Source organism: Miniopterus schreibersii (assembly GCF_964146895.1).
Source record: "Miniopterus schreibersii genome assembly, chromosome: 17".
Taxonomy (NCBI): Eukaryota; Metazoa; Chordata; class Mammalia; order Chiroptera; family Miniopteridae; genus Miniopterus; species Miniopterus schreibersii.
This window is the reverse complement of record NC_138117.1, coordinates 23,767,579-23,785,692: the sequence shown is the minus strand read 5'-3', so window position 1 is coordinate 23,785,692 and position 18,114 is coordinate 23,767,579. Positions and strand designations below refer to the sequence as shown.

The window sequence follows — 18,114 nt, the reverse complement described above, 5'->3', positions numbered from 1 at the left end:
TAATGAGGCCCATCATGTAGTTCAGTGTCAAGGACAGTGTCTATTTGGTTAAGTACAGCTCTGAATCTGAGACCTGTGTCACTGAAAAAATATTGACTGAGTCTTGTCGCCTGCTAGGAAACATAATATGAATTTCACAGATGTAAAATTTAAACACCTTGTTGCTTACTCTCAGTAAGCAATTGCTGTAATAAACTAAAGAGGCTTCGGGTCCAACAGAAGTGTTTATTTGACAAAATGTCTATAAAAGAACTTTGATCCTTGATTTTGCCCATAGTTGTTCATTTGTCCCATTAGTCCAAGATGTCCCTTATGTGAAGTAGCTAAAAAAGATAGAAGACAAAAACTTTTGCTCAAGACCAAAGTCCTTTTCAATAGTGTTTCCAATATAAACAGTCAGCAAATTGTCACTTGCATGTGGCTAAACAGCCTGCAAACTATAGAGTGCACAGAAACCAAGCTAGTTACCATTCCTTTTTATTTCGCTTTTAAGTGGTAGTAGGACTGGGCTAAAAATATATCTTTACCTTAACTCAAATTAAGCTCCCTTTCACATGAAGCTTCACCCAGCCCAGGTAACAGACAGATATTTGAAAGGGAAGGAAATGCTAAGGATGCCCTCTAGAGATTGGTAATTTCACACTTATATCACATTTGATGATTTCCTAAGCGTTTTCACATGTGTATATCAATGCCCATTTTAAGAAAGAGATCACTGGCTAAGTGTGGTCATGTGACTTCCCCAAGCATGAACATGGATCATTAGGAGTAAAAGCTGGAACTGGAGTCCAATCGAAGTGTTCTGCCTGCAAATCCTGTTCTTTTATATCCTTGTTAAATAAAAAGGCTGAACTGAGCAATAGCATTGTATATGGCAAAGAGAATCCTGTCTTCTTCGTGCACATGGCCAGACAGCTCCAGCAATGGTCACAGACCTAGGAAGCAGGACAGTCCTCTGTTTGCCTTCTGGGCCACTACGCCATGCAGATCATGGCCCTGCACCAATTTCCAGTGCCCACAGTGGATCTTCTTGATGGTACATTTCAACCTACTTGTCAGATGACAGTGACCTTGTGTCTTCTATTATAGATAGACATTCTCCTTCATTCTGTCAATTTTCACTTTCAGATGAGCTGCTGGGGCCCACTAACTAGCAGTCAACCCATTAGCAGCACTTTGTTCTTCAAGGCCTTTTTCTACCTTGTGCAGTAAGTGGTGCTTTGTTGCTGACAACAGGCCATTGGTTAGAACAGTATTGCTCTCTGCTGAATGCCACCAGATGGTTCCCAGAGTCAAATGGCTAAATCTGAGCTGCCTCTCCCAGGGGGAGAAGGTGGACAGGCCCCTTTTTGAATGAGTCATGTAATTGAGTGCAGATTCTTCTACAACTCACACACACATCCATAGGTTGCAGACATGCAAAATTCGATGGGCTCTGATGCTGGTGGTGTCTCCTCCCTGCTGCCCTGGGCACTTGTCCACAGGCCTCAGAGCTCCCAACCTGAGCCCTCCCCTCGATGTCAGCCCAGTCTCCCCTTCCCAGGGCCCTCCTCATCACTGTCAAAACTCCTATAGACATTCCCAACTGCTTTACTGCTCCTTCCCAGACTCTTCGATGAGCCGTACAGTTTTGCTTATTGCTCCAGAAATCACAGACATTCTGTGGAACCTTTCTCGCTATCAGAGAGCATCGTCAGGAGCCGGTCCAAGACCACAGACACACAGACTGGTCAGCTGGCCACCATCACCAGAGCCCCAGCACTGCCAGTAATAACCATTAGGAGCTCTGCAATCTCTTGACCTTCTTCATTTGCTCAGGGCCAGGCCTTACTTCCACATATTAAGCAGAACAATCTCATGGAACCAATTTTAAATGGCCTGGAAGTAACAAGCTGGGTCCTAACACAAGGTAGCTCTTACCTGGGACACAGTCCAAACCTTCCCACATAGCTGACCAGAATGAGACAGTCTCAGGATGGGGTGGGAGGATGAGTGACAAGTGCTTCCCCACAGAGGAAGGTGCAACACTGCCCAGCACCTTTCTGTGGGTCTCCCAGCCCCAGGCCCCAGGGCTTTAACATCCAACTGGTCTCAAAAGCCTTCTTGTAACTTTCTTAGAAGCCTGAACAAAATACATAGTCAAATGAACAGATATATTCAATTCAGCATTTGTTCTCACATTAAAAAAAAAAAAAGACTGGTTCCCAGGACCTCAAGTTTAAAGCACACAGGCTATTCAGTAGGACTGCACCGCCCTCTGGTGTTCAAAAAGAAACGAACTGTAAACAGGACTTTCGACTTGGAAATACTCCTGACCCCAAATCACCCTCCAGTATCCTTGACGCCTCCCCCTCTCAGCCACCTGAGATTCAAGAATTGCCAAGAAAAACACTCACAGAAACTTCAGGGTAGGACAAACCTTGCCTAGAAGGGGCTCCGCCCTCTTGCTGCATTCCTCTGTAGCTGAAGTTTTGCAACAGTGTTGAGTCAGTGGGGGATATCAATTATAACCTTACAAAAATCTGTTTTGAAGCTTTTATCTGAAGAGAGAAACTGTGGGCAATTGTCATACTTCTGAGGTCTCAGACCCATGCACTCACTGGCTGGGCAGAACAGAAGACCTGAGAGATGTAGGCAGCAAATTCACAAACAGTAATGAATGTCCGTTGTGGAGAGGCAAGAGCCAAAAGACGTCCCCTCTCTCTTGGCACATGCAGAGGTCCCAGAATGTCAGGTCTTAGTAAGGTTTTCCTTGGCCAACAGTGGGGAAAGTGTTTTATTTAAAGGTGGACACACATTCCAGTCTGAAATGGTGCCCCTGGCATCGCACTCTGCAAGGTTTACCCGTGAGGCAGCTGAGTTTACAGCCTCTGTTCACCATCTAGAAGAGGGCAACACGTCTGCACTTAAAAGCATAGCCCACACTACAAGGCAGCCTACAGGAAGGACCAGATGACGGTATAGAAAATTCGCACTAGAGGAGGTGGGAGGGAAGGTTCCCAGGAGCCAGGGTGCAGGGAACAGGGACCTCCCCTTTGCGGTTCCCATTGGGGAACTTCCACTTGTTTCCTACTCAGACTTGACGCTGGATGACAGGGTATCAGTTTTCTAGCACTGCTGTAACAAGGTAGCACAAACTGGGTGACTTCAAACAACTGAAGTGTATTCTCAGTTCTGGGAGCTGAAGTCTGAAATCGGCATCAGCAGGGTTGGTTCCTCTAGCGGCTCGGGGGGAGAGTCTGATTCACAACTTCCTCTTAGCTTCTGGGGTTGCTGGCAATCCTTGGCCTACCTCAGTCTCTGCCTCCATCACCATGGCGTTCCCCCTGCGTCTGCATCTTCACATGATGTTCTCCTCTCTGTGTGTCTGTCTGTCTCCTCTTCTTACAAAGACACCAATCATATTGGATTAAGGGCCCACCCTACGCCAGTGCAGCCTCACCTTAACTTACATCTTAATTGCATCTGCAAAGGTCCTATTTCCAAATAAGGTTACATTCACAGGTACCAGGGGTTAGCATCACCTCTTTTAGTGACACAATTAAACCCACAGCAAAGGAACTGTAAGGTTGGGCAGATCTGGACATTATATTTAGGCCTATAGAGTGGAGGAAAGGCCCTAGTTTGCAGCGTTTGCAGATTTTCATGGTGTAGCTATTCCTCCCCAGGCCTATTTCAAGCTACCAACAGGACACCTAGCTTGCAAAATTCCAGAAAATCTAACAATGTATGGCCCTCATCCACTGGTGCTAACTGGCTCCAGCATGCCATTGGGCCTATTATATTAAAAGTGTTAGTGGCTCGCCTGGCCAGGCGTGGCTCAGCGGTTGAGCGTCGACCTAGGATCCAGGTGATCGGGGTTCGATTCCTGGTCAGGGCACATGCCCGGATTGCGGGCTCAATCAATGACTCTCTCATCATTGATGTTTCTATCTCTCTCTCTCCCTCACCTTTCCTCTCTCTGAAATCAATAAAGATATATTTTTAAAATAAATAAATAAATAAATAAATAAATAAATAAAAGTGTTAGTGGCTCAAAGGAGTTATCCATTATAATTTTTATATATTTGTGTATTGAGGCCAAAATACCTACAACTTTTGAGTCTCTATGTGTAAAATAACTAATTTTTTATGTAATTCTTACTAAATTTTAAACCTGAGCATGCCTCCAGGCCACTGTTTTCTGGGCCTCCGACCCTGAAGCAGCATCAGCATTGTTCTCTTCTCAGCCCTTCCAGACACTCCGCCCACCCTGCCACCCCCTACCTTTGATGTCCCTCCGTCCACAGGTTCCTTGCCCTCTCCATGGCCATGCCCAGGTCGGATAGCTCACCCATATTCTCTCAGGGCCCTAGCACTCAGCTCTCATTCTCTCAACCTCAAGTCCTGTCACCGACCTAGGGCCCTTCAACTCCTGTCTGCTCCTCCCAGCCAGCATGCCCTCCCTCATAGCTCCTTGTCCTACTCAGATACCTAGACATCCTCCAGCTCTCAAACCTTCAACTCCAGCCTTGCACTTTCTGCCCACCATTGCCGACTTCACCAGCTAACTCCCCTGTACACATGGCATTTACATCTCACTAACACTTCTCAGTTCCCCAAATCCATCATTTGTGTCCCTTTCTTCAACCCTTTCTCTGTTGAGCTTACACTCCAGTGTCACCACTGTAACAATTCCGTCAATACCCCTGATTCCTTCTACCACCACAGCCAACATTCAGCTGTACATCAACTGGAGTGGTAAATGTTGCCACCACAGACCCATGGTCTCCAATCCCAGCTGCAGCCCAGTCTTGCATCTTTTCTGTGTGTCCCAGGAGGACCTTAGTCCTTTTGCCATTCTCCACCATTCTACTCCAACCTTGTGCCTCACTTCCAGCAAAAGACATTATGTCCTACATCACAGGAAAAAATATAGAGCGCTCTATTGTTAACAATGTGTTTTCAAACTTTGGTTCCTTTGGCCTACACAACAACTGAGACAAGTAAGCAGGGAAAATGTTATTATTCCCATTTTACAGATCAAGAAACTGAGGCTCAGAGGAATTTCATGTCAATATCAGTCAGTTATTAACAGAGCCTGGGTAGGAACATAGATCTCCCAATTCCAGGAATCTTAGGTCAAGCAATAAAGTGGATGCTTTGTCCAAGGGCACCACAGGGACTTACAGACAAGCTGATTTTCTGTAAACACATCATACAAGCCAAAGCCACTTCCGTTGGGAATGGGGGCCATAGTGAGTCACTTGCTGCAGTTCCAGACAGATAGGGATCTCAGCTCTTTCCCCAGTCTCCTGCTGAAGCTCGCAGACCAAAGGGAATCTGCTTCGGTTAATAGAAAATCACTTTCTATCCCAATTTCTCTACCAATACTTTACTTTGTGCTGCACCTACATCATTGTACATCACTGCATGTGGGGCAGATGTGAAAGAGTTGTTGATCTCCCTTGTCATTTGGCACAGTCTGCCCCTCAAATGCTGCCTTGCAGACATGCTGCCCTTTGGCCTGCCAGCACTGGGTTGAACCTGAGGCAGGCCCACCCCACCCCATCAGAACTGATATCTACGAGGTACACCAGAAGCACTGGATTTGGAATTGGATGACTTGGTTTTTACTGTGACCTTAGGTAAGACAGGCACTTCTGAGCCTCGGATTCCTCCTCTTTAAGACAAAAGGTTTGCTGTGGCCAAAGCTAACTCAGTAACAGTGGAAAGACTGCTTAGATTGTCACAAGGGAACTTCTGGGGAGCAACCTAGAGAGTGCTGTAGGAAGAGTGTAAGAAGAATCTCCTTTAAAGGCTGATCTAGGGACTTACAATATGTTTTCAACTGGATAACATTTCCTGAAAGTGCTAGTGCGGATGGGTGTGGAGGAGCAGTGTGACATATCAGGTATGAAGAGCAAACCAAATGAAGGGAAAGCCCAGGCCTGTTCCTTGGGTGAATCAGCACATAGCACACACCTGCAGAATTATTGATTCATGCACATTTTAAACTGACTTTATAGGTAGATTTGGGGGAGGGATGGAACAGGATTGGATTGGCCCATGGGGATATTTAAGGGAAAATAGGGTTTTCCTGGTGGCTCTGAGGACAGTGGTTTAAGAGGTATGTCTCACAGTACCCACCCTTGGCAGCCCATGGGAAGAACACAGGGTCATTGTGAACATTAAGTGATATCATCTATGCAAAGCATAAGCACATAGCTTTCAGTAAAGGGCAGGAACTATTAATGTTATGTGGATTGCCTCAAAGGCAAAGGAAAGCAGAGCCTTCCTTAGAAGCTCTAAGTTAGACTCAAGTCCAATATGTTCATACAGGTAAAGACAAAAATGAGCTCCCCTCCCTACTGCTGCCCTTGAGCTTTGGCCAACAGATAATGCCTTCAGACCTGTCCTACCTCAAGCGTGCAGCCCTAGGATTTGTGGGGAATGCAGCACCAGTGCAGGGAGGCAGTGACCACACAGGTTAAGAGTACCAGATGAAGTCATTTAAACCTAGATTAGAATCCTGGCTCTGCCATTTACTAGCTATGCCACCTTAGACTAGTTATTTCAACTCTCTGAATCTCAGTTTCCTCATCTCTAAAATATACAAACACTTGTTAAATAAATATCTATTGAGAAAATGAGAGTAAGACTACTTTCCACATGGGTCTTTGCAGCAATTAGAGATAATTACTAGGCCTACTGATGACATAGTAGGTGTGATGGCTGACTTGACTGGCCATGGAGTGCCTAGATATTTGGTCAAACATTATTCTGGATGTGTCTGTAAGGGTGTTTGGGGATAAGATTAACATTTGAATTAGGAGACTGAGTAAAGCAGATTGCTCTCCCTAAGTGGGTGGTCTCCACCTAATCAGTTGAGGGCCTGAATAAAGCAAAAAGCCAACACTCCTGCCAGTGCAGTTATGCGCCACTTACTAACAGGGACACGTTCTGAGAAGTGCATGGTGGTGTGATTCTTCTCACTGTGCAAACATCATATAGAGCACTACATAAACCTATACTGCCCCAAGGCACAGGGGAGGAGGCCAGTGTCCGGGGAGGACAGAGCAAGTCTATCTTGGTGGGTCAGTCAGTCTGGAGATGTGCTGCTTCCTGATGACATGAGGGGCCTTAAAATGATTTATAAGGAAAGGAAATATGCAGTAAGAAGAAACTGTTTGTTCAGCAACTTTGTTCCAGGTGGGAAAAGGACCAGGGCTCTAGAGAGCATTTTATCTCTTACTGTACAGACTTTGAGAATGGAAAATGAAGGAAGCAGGCAGCTAGCTGGGGATGGTGCCAAAGGATATGATTTGGTTTTCTGGTGATGACCTTGGCTACCAGACAAGAGACACCTTGCAAGGAATGCCATGGAGCCTTTGAGAGCCATCAGTGACCTGGCAGGCAGGAGATTAATCTCCTAACCAAGGCTTTCAACTAAAATCTGAGTTGGGGAGAAAGAATGGGCCCAATTACTGTTTATACTACGAAAGGCAATAGGGGATAGAATGCCCAACAATTCTTAGAAAAAGATAGTAGGAAGACTATCAAGAACAATACTTATAGGAACAGATGCTGATTCACCAAGGTCTACTAACATCTAGGTACCCTGAGGACTTTAACAAATGAATGAGATTTAGGTCCATATTAACTGACATGTCTGAGGAGCACTTGATCAGCCTTATCGAAAGTCTCATCTCTGAGAAGTAGGAAAAATCTGAGCTTTTAGTTCTTACTCGCAAAGAATTAGTCCCTGATTGGCGGTGGTCTGTGACATTTTAGAATTCATAACACCCTCGGTGTGGCTGATAAGTACAGGACTTTCAAAGCACATTTCACAAATTTACAGAAAAGTTTGGCGGAACATGAATCTGATAAGCCAAGTAGACGTCACCATCACAGATGACTCCAGGGTGGAAGAAAGGTGGCGGGATGTGCTAAATTCTTGTGGCTGCAGAGGGAGTTCTTTTACTTCTGATCTGAAAAGAGATCTGTGTGAAAAGACGGAAGGAGAAAGTGACCTGGGGTGAGGCTGTGAGTGGTTTAGAGCAGCAAGCACATCAGGACCTGAGGATAGTGGGCAAGAATGAGGACAGGGAAGAGCACTTCAAAACCATGTTTGACTTAAGTGTTCATCAGTTGGGGGCTCACGAGACAACTGTCGCTGCGTATCCATTGTAGATACCAAAGAGAACGAAGTAGACCTCCGTGAGCTGGTACAAAAATGGCTTAATACAGTGTGACAGTTAAAAAATAACAAGGCAGAAGAATGTGTGTAGCAATCTCATAAAAAAGAAAGTGGATACATACACACACACAGAGTGGGTATATAATACATGTTCTCACATTTGTGTACACACAGAACATTTCTGGAGAGTATGTAAAACGCAAAGTTCCAGGGAGCAAAGGGACCGGGACTGGGATGGGAGGGAGAATTGTTTCTCAGAACATAACATTTTAAACTGTTTAAATTTTTTTTACTATGTGCACATACAACTTGTCAATTAAATCACTTTGCTTTTTTTTCATTAAACTATGTTTGGGGCAGGATCACCAGTGCTGCAAGGGGCCCACTGCTTTGAGCAGGTGCGCCCTGTCATCATTTAACAACCGCCTCATCAGCATCACCCTGTCATCCATCTGCAACCAGTCTTCCCCTTGTGGGCCATTCTGCACACCACTTCCAGTTTGCTCTTCCACAGATTAGGTTTGCCTAAGCCAAGAAGTCCTTGTTTCCTCCTGTTTCCTATAGGTCCAAGTCTGGTGTCCTTAGCTTGCATTAGTAGGAAGTGATGTGGCATCTAGTACAGTATCATTTCTGTGCCCAGCCAGAAATCTGGCTATCTTTCTTCATTTCTGCTTGACCCGTGCGTAGTCAATCAACCAGGCTAAATCAATCCTCCTTTCTAAAGTTCTCTGAAGTCCACTCTCTTCATTTCTTCCCCCATCACCACCGTCGGCTAAGTTTACCCTGCCAGCCTCTTAACAGATGGTCCTTACTGCCATCTTTCTTCACTTCCATCTGTTTTCCATACAGTACATTCTCTTAAAATGCAAATAGTGTCCTGTTACTCCCCTAAGTATAGCCCTCTAAAGCTGCCCACTGATCTTAAGCTAAAATGCCAACTCCTTAGCGGGCCAGCCTCTGCCTCTTTCTCTGTGCCATCTCTTCCCAATTCCTTCCACTCTGTATGCTGTTCAGTTCCTTCAACACACCATCTTTCCTCTGAGTCTTTGCACCTGCTATTCTACTTCCTTCTCCCTGGTCTTCCGACCCCTCCCCCCCAGCTCACTCCTTCAGCATAAGGGTCATAAATAATAAGAATGTCATGCGAAAATCATGAATAATGGAGGAGGAAAGCCATCTCCCCTTTGAGATGCAAGAATTCAGCTTTCAGACCAGAACTGCATGAGTAAGATCATAGAGGCAAGAGAGTGCTGGGCAGGCTGGAGAGTGGAAAGTAGAGGGGCCCATCTGGTCCGTAAGTGTGGGGAGGACTGGAAGACTGAGTGGCAGAGGGGAGGAGTGGCCAAGCAAAGCTAGACAAGTGAAAGAACTCAAAAGCCAATATAAGGAGTTCAGTACTCATTTTTCCAACAATGGGAAAACTGTTTTTGAACTGGGGAGTGACAGTGTCTAGTATTTATTTTGGAAAGATGTGACCAACAGAGTGCAGAGTAATGCAGCTGGGGACATGATGAGGGCCTGGCCCTGGACAGCAGCAGGCAGAACTGCCAGGGAATGATGGATTCAAGAGAGACATGGAGATATAACCTCCCTGGCTTGATGACCAAATGCAGAGGAGATACCTAGGGGTCAGAAAGGACTCATGTTTCTAGCTAGAATAACTGGAGATATGCTGAGATCATTGGCTGAGAGGGGGATTACAAGAGGAGAGCAGATTTGGGGGAAGATAATTAGGTGTGGAACATGCTGACTTTAGAGTATCAGGTCAGGAAGCCCATGCCCATAATTAAAACCAGACACAATCCTGGTGACGGCATGCAGGCCCTTTCGCAGAAACCACCTGTTAGAGTTGGCATGTTTCCATGACTCCTGTTTTCCATATCCCAAAGAAGCCACACGAATTGTTTGCCTTGCATGCAAAGAAGGAGTTGTGAAAGCACAGGGATGATGGACATGAGGCCTGTGAGTGGGAGAAGACCTGTTGAGCCGGGGCCAAAATTTGCACTAGAAAATTGTTTTTTATCCCCAAGCTGGTGCCACTCACTATTCTGTTTCTCATCTTTCAAGATCCCTCTCAAGTCCCAGCTCTGCCCTGAGCCCTGGGATACTTTGAAATCACAGGGCAAATGTTTTTCACATAGTTGTGCAGTTTTTTTCTTTGCTTTTAAACCCTGCACGGGTGTATTTCTTGTCTCCCTAACTAAATTTCTAATTCTTAAAGAGCCCAGTTTATGCCAAACATTTTATTTTGTTATTGCCACAGTGCATGGTACATATTATGTTTTCAGAGAATATAAATGGGATTAAAACCAACATTGAATTCGTTTGAGGGAGATAGGACAGCACCCTCTTTGAAAGAACAGGACGCAACAAGAAGTACAATGTTGGTTAGAGGAGTAATATGGTATCAGTTCTTAACATATAAAGGAACATATTCTAACATAAAAAGTATATTTCCCCCTCTTTTAATAATAATGACTTTGCACTCTTAAATATACTTGAAAGGAAGAGAATACTGGCATTCTAATTGTCAAGTGAGTTGTCTTCTCAACTGGCTAAAAAGTTTGTTTTCCTGGGACCACCTTTTGTTTATAAACAATATTGGTAAAATAAAATAAAGAACTTGCCACTTATAGTTAATTATACTCAGTTGTACTAAACAGTGCTCAAATGGCAAGACTGAAGGGGTTGTGTTTCATTTCCTTTCAGTGCTTCCTTTTAGTTAGAGGTCCACTTGAATGGCCATCATGATGTTTGGTCATAGTTCCCTGGGCAGAAGAGATGGGACAACCCCAAGTATTGCCAGTTGCCAGATTGTGCACTTGTCATGATGTCTGTGGGCGAGGTTAAGTGAAGAGGTAGAAAGCTGGTTTTGTGTTGTCAGTTGACAAGTACCAATAGGCCTATGATCACAGAGATCTCTCTAGCTGTCCTGCCACCAGTTTCTGGCACTCTACTATCAATATTACTATTTTATATGAAACACCCTCCCCCCCCAATTAGGATCACCCTCCACCCTGTACAGGAGCATTGGAAGAATGGGGCCTACAACTCATACCTTTCAAAAGGGGGTGCAGTTAGGAATGGGAGAGGAAATGGCTTGAAAGTGGATGCAAGTCTACTCAGGAACAGCATGAAGCATGCCTCTGGAGGCCGGCAAAGACAAAGGGAAAAGGCTCTAGAGTGTTTGTTTCACAGTCCTGCCAAGGGCTACTCCTTTTAGTGCACACCTCTGCCCTTCTGAGGTTCCCCAGGCACAGGATAAACAGCAGGAGAGCTCCTTCTCAGCCCTGGTAGCTTATTGGCTCTGGCTCACATTCCTTTCCAGACTTCACAGGCCTCGGGTTACAAAGGCCTCATTGCACAATTTTTAGGAGATTGGGCATGGGGGCTGGGCTGGGATGAAGGGGAGTGTCCTGCATGTGTCGGAGATCCAGGTGTGGCCAGATGCCAAGACACCCCAGGTGGTGGCAGCAAGAGAAAGAATCAAGTATCTCAGGATCTCTGAAGAGGTAGCTTTCTTTTACTTTTTGTTCTTTCAAAGCTGTTAAATGAAACTTGTCAAGATGCATCTTATCAGATAATTTGACAGAAAACATTTCAAAAGTTCACTTGCATACCTGTGTTTCAGTTTACTGGGGAGATTTAAGAATTCAAAACCCAGAATGAAGGATCTGAAACTAAAGCTCACTTTATCCCTCCATTTTTTCACAATCAGCTTTCTCCTGAAGTTTTATGCTGTAGTAAGTGCAAAATTACTCAATATATTACACAACTTTTGAAATTAATATGGAAACTGAAAGATATTGCCACAGCCCTGTTTAAACCCTATGCCATGATGGAATGTTCTTTCCTGTTGGTAATCATTTCATAAATCTCTTTAGTGAAGGGCAATCTGTGTGGAAAACCAGAAACATATGGAAGATCCTCACAGGATCTACACTTTTCAGTTGATTTAAAAAAATAATCTACACTTTTCAGTTGATTACAAAATATTTATCAGATATTTGGCTATAAAAATAAGGTCTATACTTATATTCAACAATTCTTCATTTCATATTCTTTAAGATTTGGGGACTTTAGGCTAATAATATATTTGCAATGAATTCAATCAAGAAAGCTCTGCATATCTGTATCCAGGGAGTGCCTGGGCTCACACTTACAGATTAATTGGAGATGCAAAATATATATAGCTCTACATAAAACAAATTTTGGAAATGTCTGAGGCAACTCTTAAATTACCAAGTTAACTCCAAATAAAGTATTAATTTATGGGATAAATCAGGGAAAGCTCATATAGGAGATATAATAGGTAACAGATAGGCCAATTATCCTAGATGGTATAATAGCCCCACACCTGTCAGATGAAGTGTCTACATTTACAGAGCACATATACCTATGACAGACTATACACACATACACATAAACAAAGTGATCTACTGAAGCCAGGAAAGGAAGGGCCAAAGGAAGAATGTATATTTATTATAAAGCAAAAGCTCATTAATTGTATAGTAGCCTGTTTCTCTGGATTTATTTTCATTGTTATATCAGCCTTATGGTTAGGGTCTTGAGTGCCTTTTCTTGACCTTGACCAAAGTTTGTTTTGTTTGGAACTGTGAAGGCTAGGAGAGCTTTGGTGAATAGTATCCCTACATAGAGTATCTGAATTTACCAATAACCACACCAAGGTGACAGAGTGAGATTTCCTCACCTTAGACTATTCTCAGTTGGAAATTAAAATAACTAAAGTATGAACCAGTAACTTCATTCAGCTTGAATTAGGGGCAGGGAGAACTGAAGAGGTCACCAGGCTGAGAGTGAGAGGACTTAAGCTTTAGTCTCCGAGCCAGCACTAGCCAGCTCAATGACCTGTCAACACACTGAACCTCTCCGTGCTGGTTCCTCTTCTGGAAATGACGTTGAAACAGATGATCTTAGTTCCCCTCCAACCCTAAACTTCTGTGGTATGTGACTAACATAATGGTCAGAGAGCATTACAGTCAATAAATATAAATGTACATGGGTTAGCACATTCTGCATTTTATTATTTTAGGATAAACCTAAACTTAGTTTTCAATGACTACAAGATGAACAAAGTCTAAAAACTGGACCAATGAGGTTTTAGTTTTCAAGTACTTACGAGGTTGGATCATAATCTAATTGTGAAAGTCATAGAGGCTTTTCTAGACAGAAGTTGAATGTGTGCTAGAGTTAATGTGCAAGCACGTTTTGTTTTCATCTGGACCTCTGAGTTTATTTATGTGCTTTGGGTTATTCTACTTTTACAGTGTGAGAGTATTGGCCTTACTCCTGAGATATATTTATTCCTGATGTGCTAGAGGCCAAAGGGTGCTGAAACTGTGTCCTGTGGGTAGAGATTGGGTCTCCCCTCCCTTGTCTATTGCTGCTGGGGCCCCCGGTGGGTAACTAATCTACCTCTCAGAACATGGGACTGCTGCTTCCACTGAGGGAGGGGCAATAAACTCAGATCTTGCAAGCAAATCTCAACGTGCTTCCCGAGCAGCCTTGTACTCAGCTCCGGGGTCGCAGTGTGCTGAGACCGGAGGGAGGCCAGTGGAGATGAGTCAGGGCCTGGCACCCACCCCGCGCTCCGCCCTGCTGGTAAACAGAACAGCTATTTGCCGTCACTTGGAGCCTCTCAGCGCTCCAAGACTCCAGGAAGAAACAAATACTTTAGAAGCCAAAACCCCAAGGCAAGGTAAAGAAAACAGAACTGTCCTCATCTCCAGCGATGATTTCACTGGTGTGAGTTTCTCAGAGGAGGAGGAGCTGACACGGTTCCAGCTGAACTGTTTTACTTGCTTCCCAACCATAAGGCCCTTCTCTTTCACTGTTTATAGGGGGTGGCCTTTTGCCTTCTAAGCCTTGAAATTTCAAAACCAGATTTTCTAATCAATCTCAGTTGCTAACCCATCATAAATTTTGTTTCCTTCTTTTATTACTTTTGTTTGTATTTTTTTTTTTGGTACTGTCTTCTATTAAAATACTTCTTTTAGTTAACTTATTTTTTGTTTAGTTTATTCTTCTGTCATTCTGGGGAGAAATTATTAAAAGCAAATCATATTGATAAAGGAACAAACATCACTAGGCAACAAATGTGAACTACTTTAGAAAGTAATTTTGCACTGCTCTCTTGAGGTGCCTGTGACTTTCATGTTTTCCCAGTGGTTGGGGAGAGGACAGTGAAGGGCTGACCATCTTAGAAATGTCTTTGTGGTCTGGCTTCATGGAAGGAAGTCTGGCTGTTGGGAGAACATGCCCCAGCTCTGCTCCTGGTGGGACTGCCTTTGACCTTTGGTCTGCTTATTTGGAACATTTACATTACCCTAAAGTATCTGGTGCACAGCCTCTGTGCTTATATTGTTACTCCTAAGCCTGGGGACACACTCATTTTGTTCTTTTAGACACCAGCTATTTCTGTTCTCAGCTTAGCAAATGGCACATACCTGGACTGGAGGCATGGCTGGCTGATTCCTCCTACCTCTGTCAGGTACAGTCCCACCTCTAATATGTCAATAGCCGAACCTCCTGTTACCTTCTCAGTAGCCAGGCGGAGCCTGGGCTAGATATTGTGATGTCACAGATGCAATCCTTGCTCCCCACAAAGGCCCAGCTGAGAGCCTCTGGCTGCCCCACTGCTCTCCCATTCGTGGCGGGAGGTTGAAAGTTCAACCTCCTAATTTCTAAACTGGCCCTCAGAATTCTAGAATCCTACTGTGGAGACCTAGTGACTAGATTCTAGTCTAACTCTCTTATTCTACAGGTAAGGGAATTGAGGCCTCAGGTGGTTAAGTGGCAGAGTAAATCTAAAATTTGGGTGCCCTCAATGTTAGGGCCCTTCCTGAACATGCTACACTCACACTGGGCTCGACTCTCTGGATTTTGTCAACATCATTGTTCTCTGGTAGGCAGCTGATGAAAAGGTTTTTACTTGAATCCACCTACATCGAGTGACCATTCAAATAATTTGCATTATGGGAAGAGAACAGTCTCGGTGAAAATCATTAGCTTTTCCAGTGATCTATATGTGCCGGGAATCACTACCTCTGGTCCTAGCCCTAACTCAAAAATTTTGGGCCACCAGACCAATTTTAGTTTAACAAGTAATGTGACGTCTGCATAACCAATATTTTCAATGAGATTTGACAAGGAATGAATTTCAAAAGCGCAGGATTAGTGTTGACTGCAGTGCCACATCAGGTTCTAGTGTTCGTTGAGGAGGGAATGGGAAGGAACAATCAGTAAAATATTCTCACTGGAATTCAGTTGTTTCTTCTTTTATACCCTTCACTTTTTCTAGACACTGTCCCCATATGGTATTAAAAAATTATCTGCATTGCAAGAGATGACTTATATCTGTTAAGCCAGGGAATTGCGTTTTCCGAATCTCTCAAGAGGGGAACATATAATACACTTTTATAATGCCAACTAACACTTTATACCATGCTTTAGCATTTACAAGCCATATTTACGTGTATCATTTCATTTAATCATCGCAGTTCAGTGAGGTAAACTATTTTTTTAGTACAATTTTATGTGCGAGAAAATTATAGCTTAGAGAGGCTGTGACTTGCACGTGATCACAAAGCTAATTAAGCGGAAAGGGTCATATTAGCTACAAACCAGATCTTCCAACCAAGCATTTTCCCTACCACAGTGCTTCCCCAGGGTGGTAGGAATTGTAATTTGGCCCCAGAACACACTTGAAGCCAAGTGCATTAAGCAACCTTTTGAGTAACAAAGGAGAAATTATTCCCATGGGTCATAAGTACAGCTTTACTGACCTCCTAAATGTCATCATAAAAACTTAGAGAAATAGTTAATGAACACTAATTTCAAACTTTAAAAATAATATAACCATTGCCCTTCCACCTGACAATTCCACATCTGTGAGTTCTCCTAAGGGAAGCTCCATGGAATAGGAACAATATTTAGGTATAAGAGGTGCTTTGAAACATTGTTTATAATAGAAAACAAGTTAAAAGCCCAACATTAAAAGAGTGGTAAAACGGATTATGCTTAACTCATGAAAATAACGTTGTAGATCAGGTTTTCCCAAACTTTAATCCTTTATGCGCCATCTTTGCAATATTGTCATCTATACTAATACCTACTTCACATTTTCTTTTAAATTAACTTGCACATTTTCTTAAAATAAGAGTATTGATCCCTAGCCGGTGTGACACAGTTGGTTGGAACGTTGTCCCATGCGCCAGAAGGGCAAGGGTCCGATCCCAGGTCGAGGAACACACAAGAATCAACCAATAAATGCATGAATAAGTGGAACAATAAATCCATGTTTCTCTCTCTCTCTTCTTCTCTCTCTCTCTTCCCCTTCCTCTCTCTCTCTAAAATCAATAAATAAAAAATTTAATTAAAAAAAAAAAAGGGTATAGCTGTTGTATGGACAGTTAGTAAAGGAGAATCTATACTAACCCACCCTCTGTGTGATTTTCACTAATGGCTCTCAGGAACTGTGTACTGCCTAGGAAGCATTTAGAAATTTGTGGGTGTTTTTGGTTGTTGCAATAGTGGGGGGAGGGGAGAGGTACTAATGGCTTTGTTGCACAGCAGCCAGAGATGTTAGACAGTCTTTGATGCCAGGCATGGTCCCAAGGGACCAGGAATTGACTGGTAATTCCAAGTGACTTTAAATGTCTTACAGAAAATCCAAGTCAGTGAAAAACCTACCGAGCCAGACCTAAACCTTATTCATAATTACCTAAGTCAGACCTAAATCCATTTAACATGTAAATGCAAAATTTTTGCACAGCTTTAATATATGCCAATTTTCCCAGAAATTCAACTGCTTTATACATCAGGGAAAACCATACTTTATTTTGTTCAGAACTTAACCAAAAACTGTCCACAATTTTGGAAAATCAACATCACCAATGGCCACGCTGCTGGTGGTATTTGAGTCACCATGAAAGTCACCTGTACCTGTCTGCACTGACAGCTTCACAGTCTCAGCGAATCTCCTGCTGTGTCCTCTATGGTAGTCAAGCCCAAGCATTTAGCTCATCAAAATGCATATTCTTTAAGATGAATTATTTTCCTTTGTTTCTCCTTTTTGTCCAGGGTGGAATATTATACTGATTTTTATTAAAGTATGTATGTAGGTAGGCCATCTATGACAAGGGGAGTTAAAACTTCATCAGTAAAAGGGAACACTGGGGCTAACAGGGCTGAGCACCACTCAGCAATTCCAAGAAGCTACCTGAGACATTCACAGGCATGCCTGAGGATCTCACTGTAGTCCACACATTCTTTATAAAGTTGATTATCACAACACCACCTTCTTTAGGCTTGTTACAAGGAACAGTATCTATAAAATTACAAGTTTGATGGACTAGTTATATTTTTTCAATTACTCAAAAAAAATGTAACTATAAAAAATGTTTAAAGTGTATTCTTGCAACACCAAAACAATCACCTCACACACAAAATGTGGCACATATTAAATATCATGGTTTAGGAAATAAGATTTTCCATTTTAATGATATAGAAGAATGACCACAATATATTAGGGAGCAAAAAAGACAATTTGCAAAAAAAGTAGGTACCATTTTTAATAAATACACATATTTGGAAAATTTTGAAAAATATACTCCAAAATATTAACAGTGTTTACATCAGAATGGGAGACTATCTCAGAGGTGATTCACTTCTTCTGTCTACCTTTTCTAAAGGCTTTACAATGGGCATGTATTGTTCTTAACTTAAGAGGGGGAAAAGGCTATTTTAAATGCATATACATACTTAAGAGATAAAATTGGAGGGAGATACAGGACCTTTATATTCATATATACATCTCTGTAGTATTTGAAGTCTTTAACAAGCATTATTGTCTTTGCTGTTAAAAATCTAACACTGTAGAAAAAACAAAAATATGGAAAGGACTATACTTGTAA

The 18,114-nt window shown here is 42.9% G+C and overlaps 1 protein-coding gene across 1 annotated transcript in view; it reads right to left on the bottom strand.

Annotated features, from left to right (window-relative positions):
- Window positions 1–2,453, bottom strand: part of DNAJC5B (DnaJ heat shock protein family (Hsp40) member C5 beta) — a gene marked incomplete at both ends in the record, with an annotated part of 43,571 nt that extends 41,118 nt beyond the window's left edge. Inside the window, one exon of the mRNA XM_081116416.1 lies at window positions 2,397–2,453. Coding sequence (XP_080972542.1) covers window positions 2,397–2,453 — 57 coding nt within the window. The remainder of the gene's footprint in view (window positions 1–2,396) is intronic.
- Between the last annotated feature and the right edge of the window lie 15,661 nt (window positions 2,454–18,114).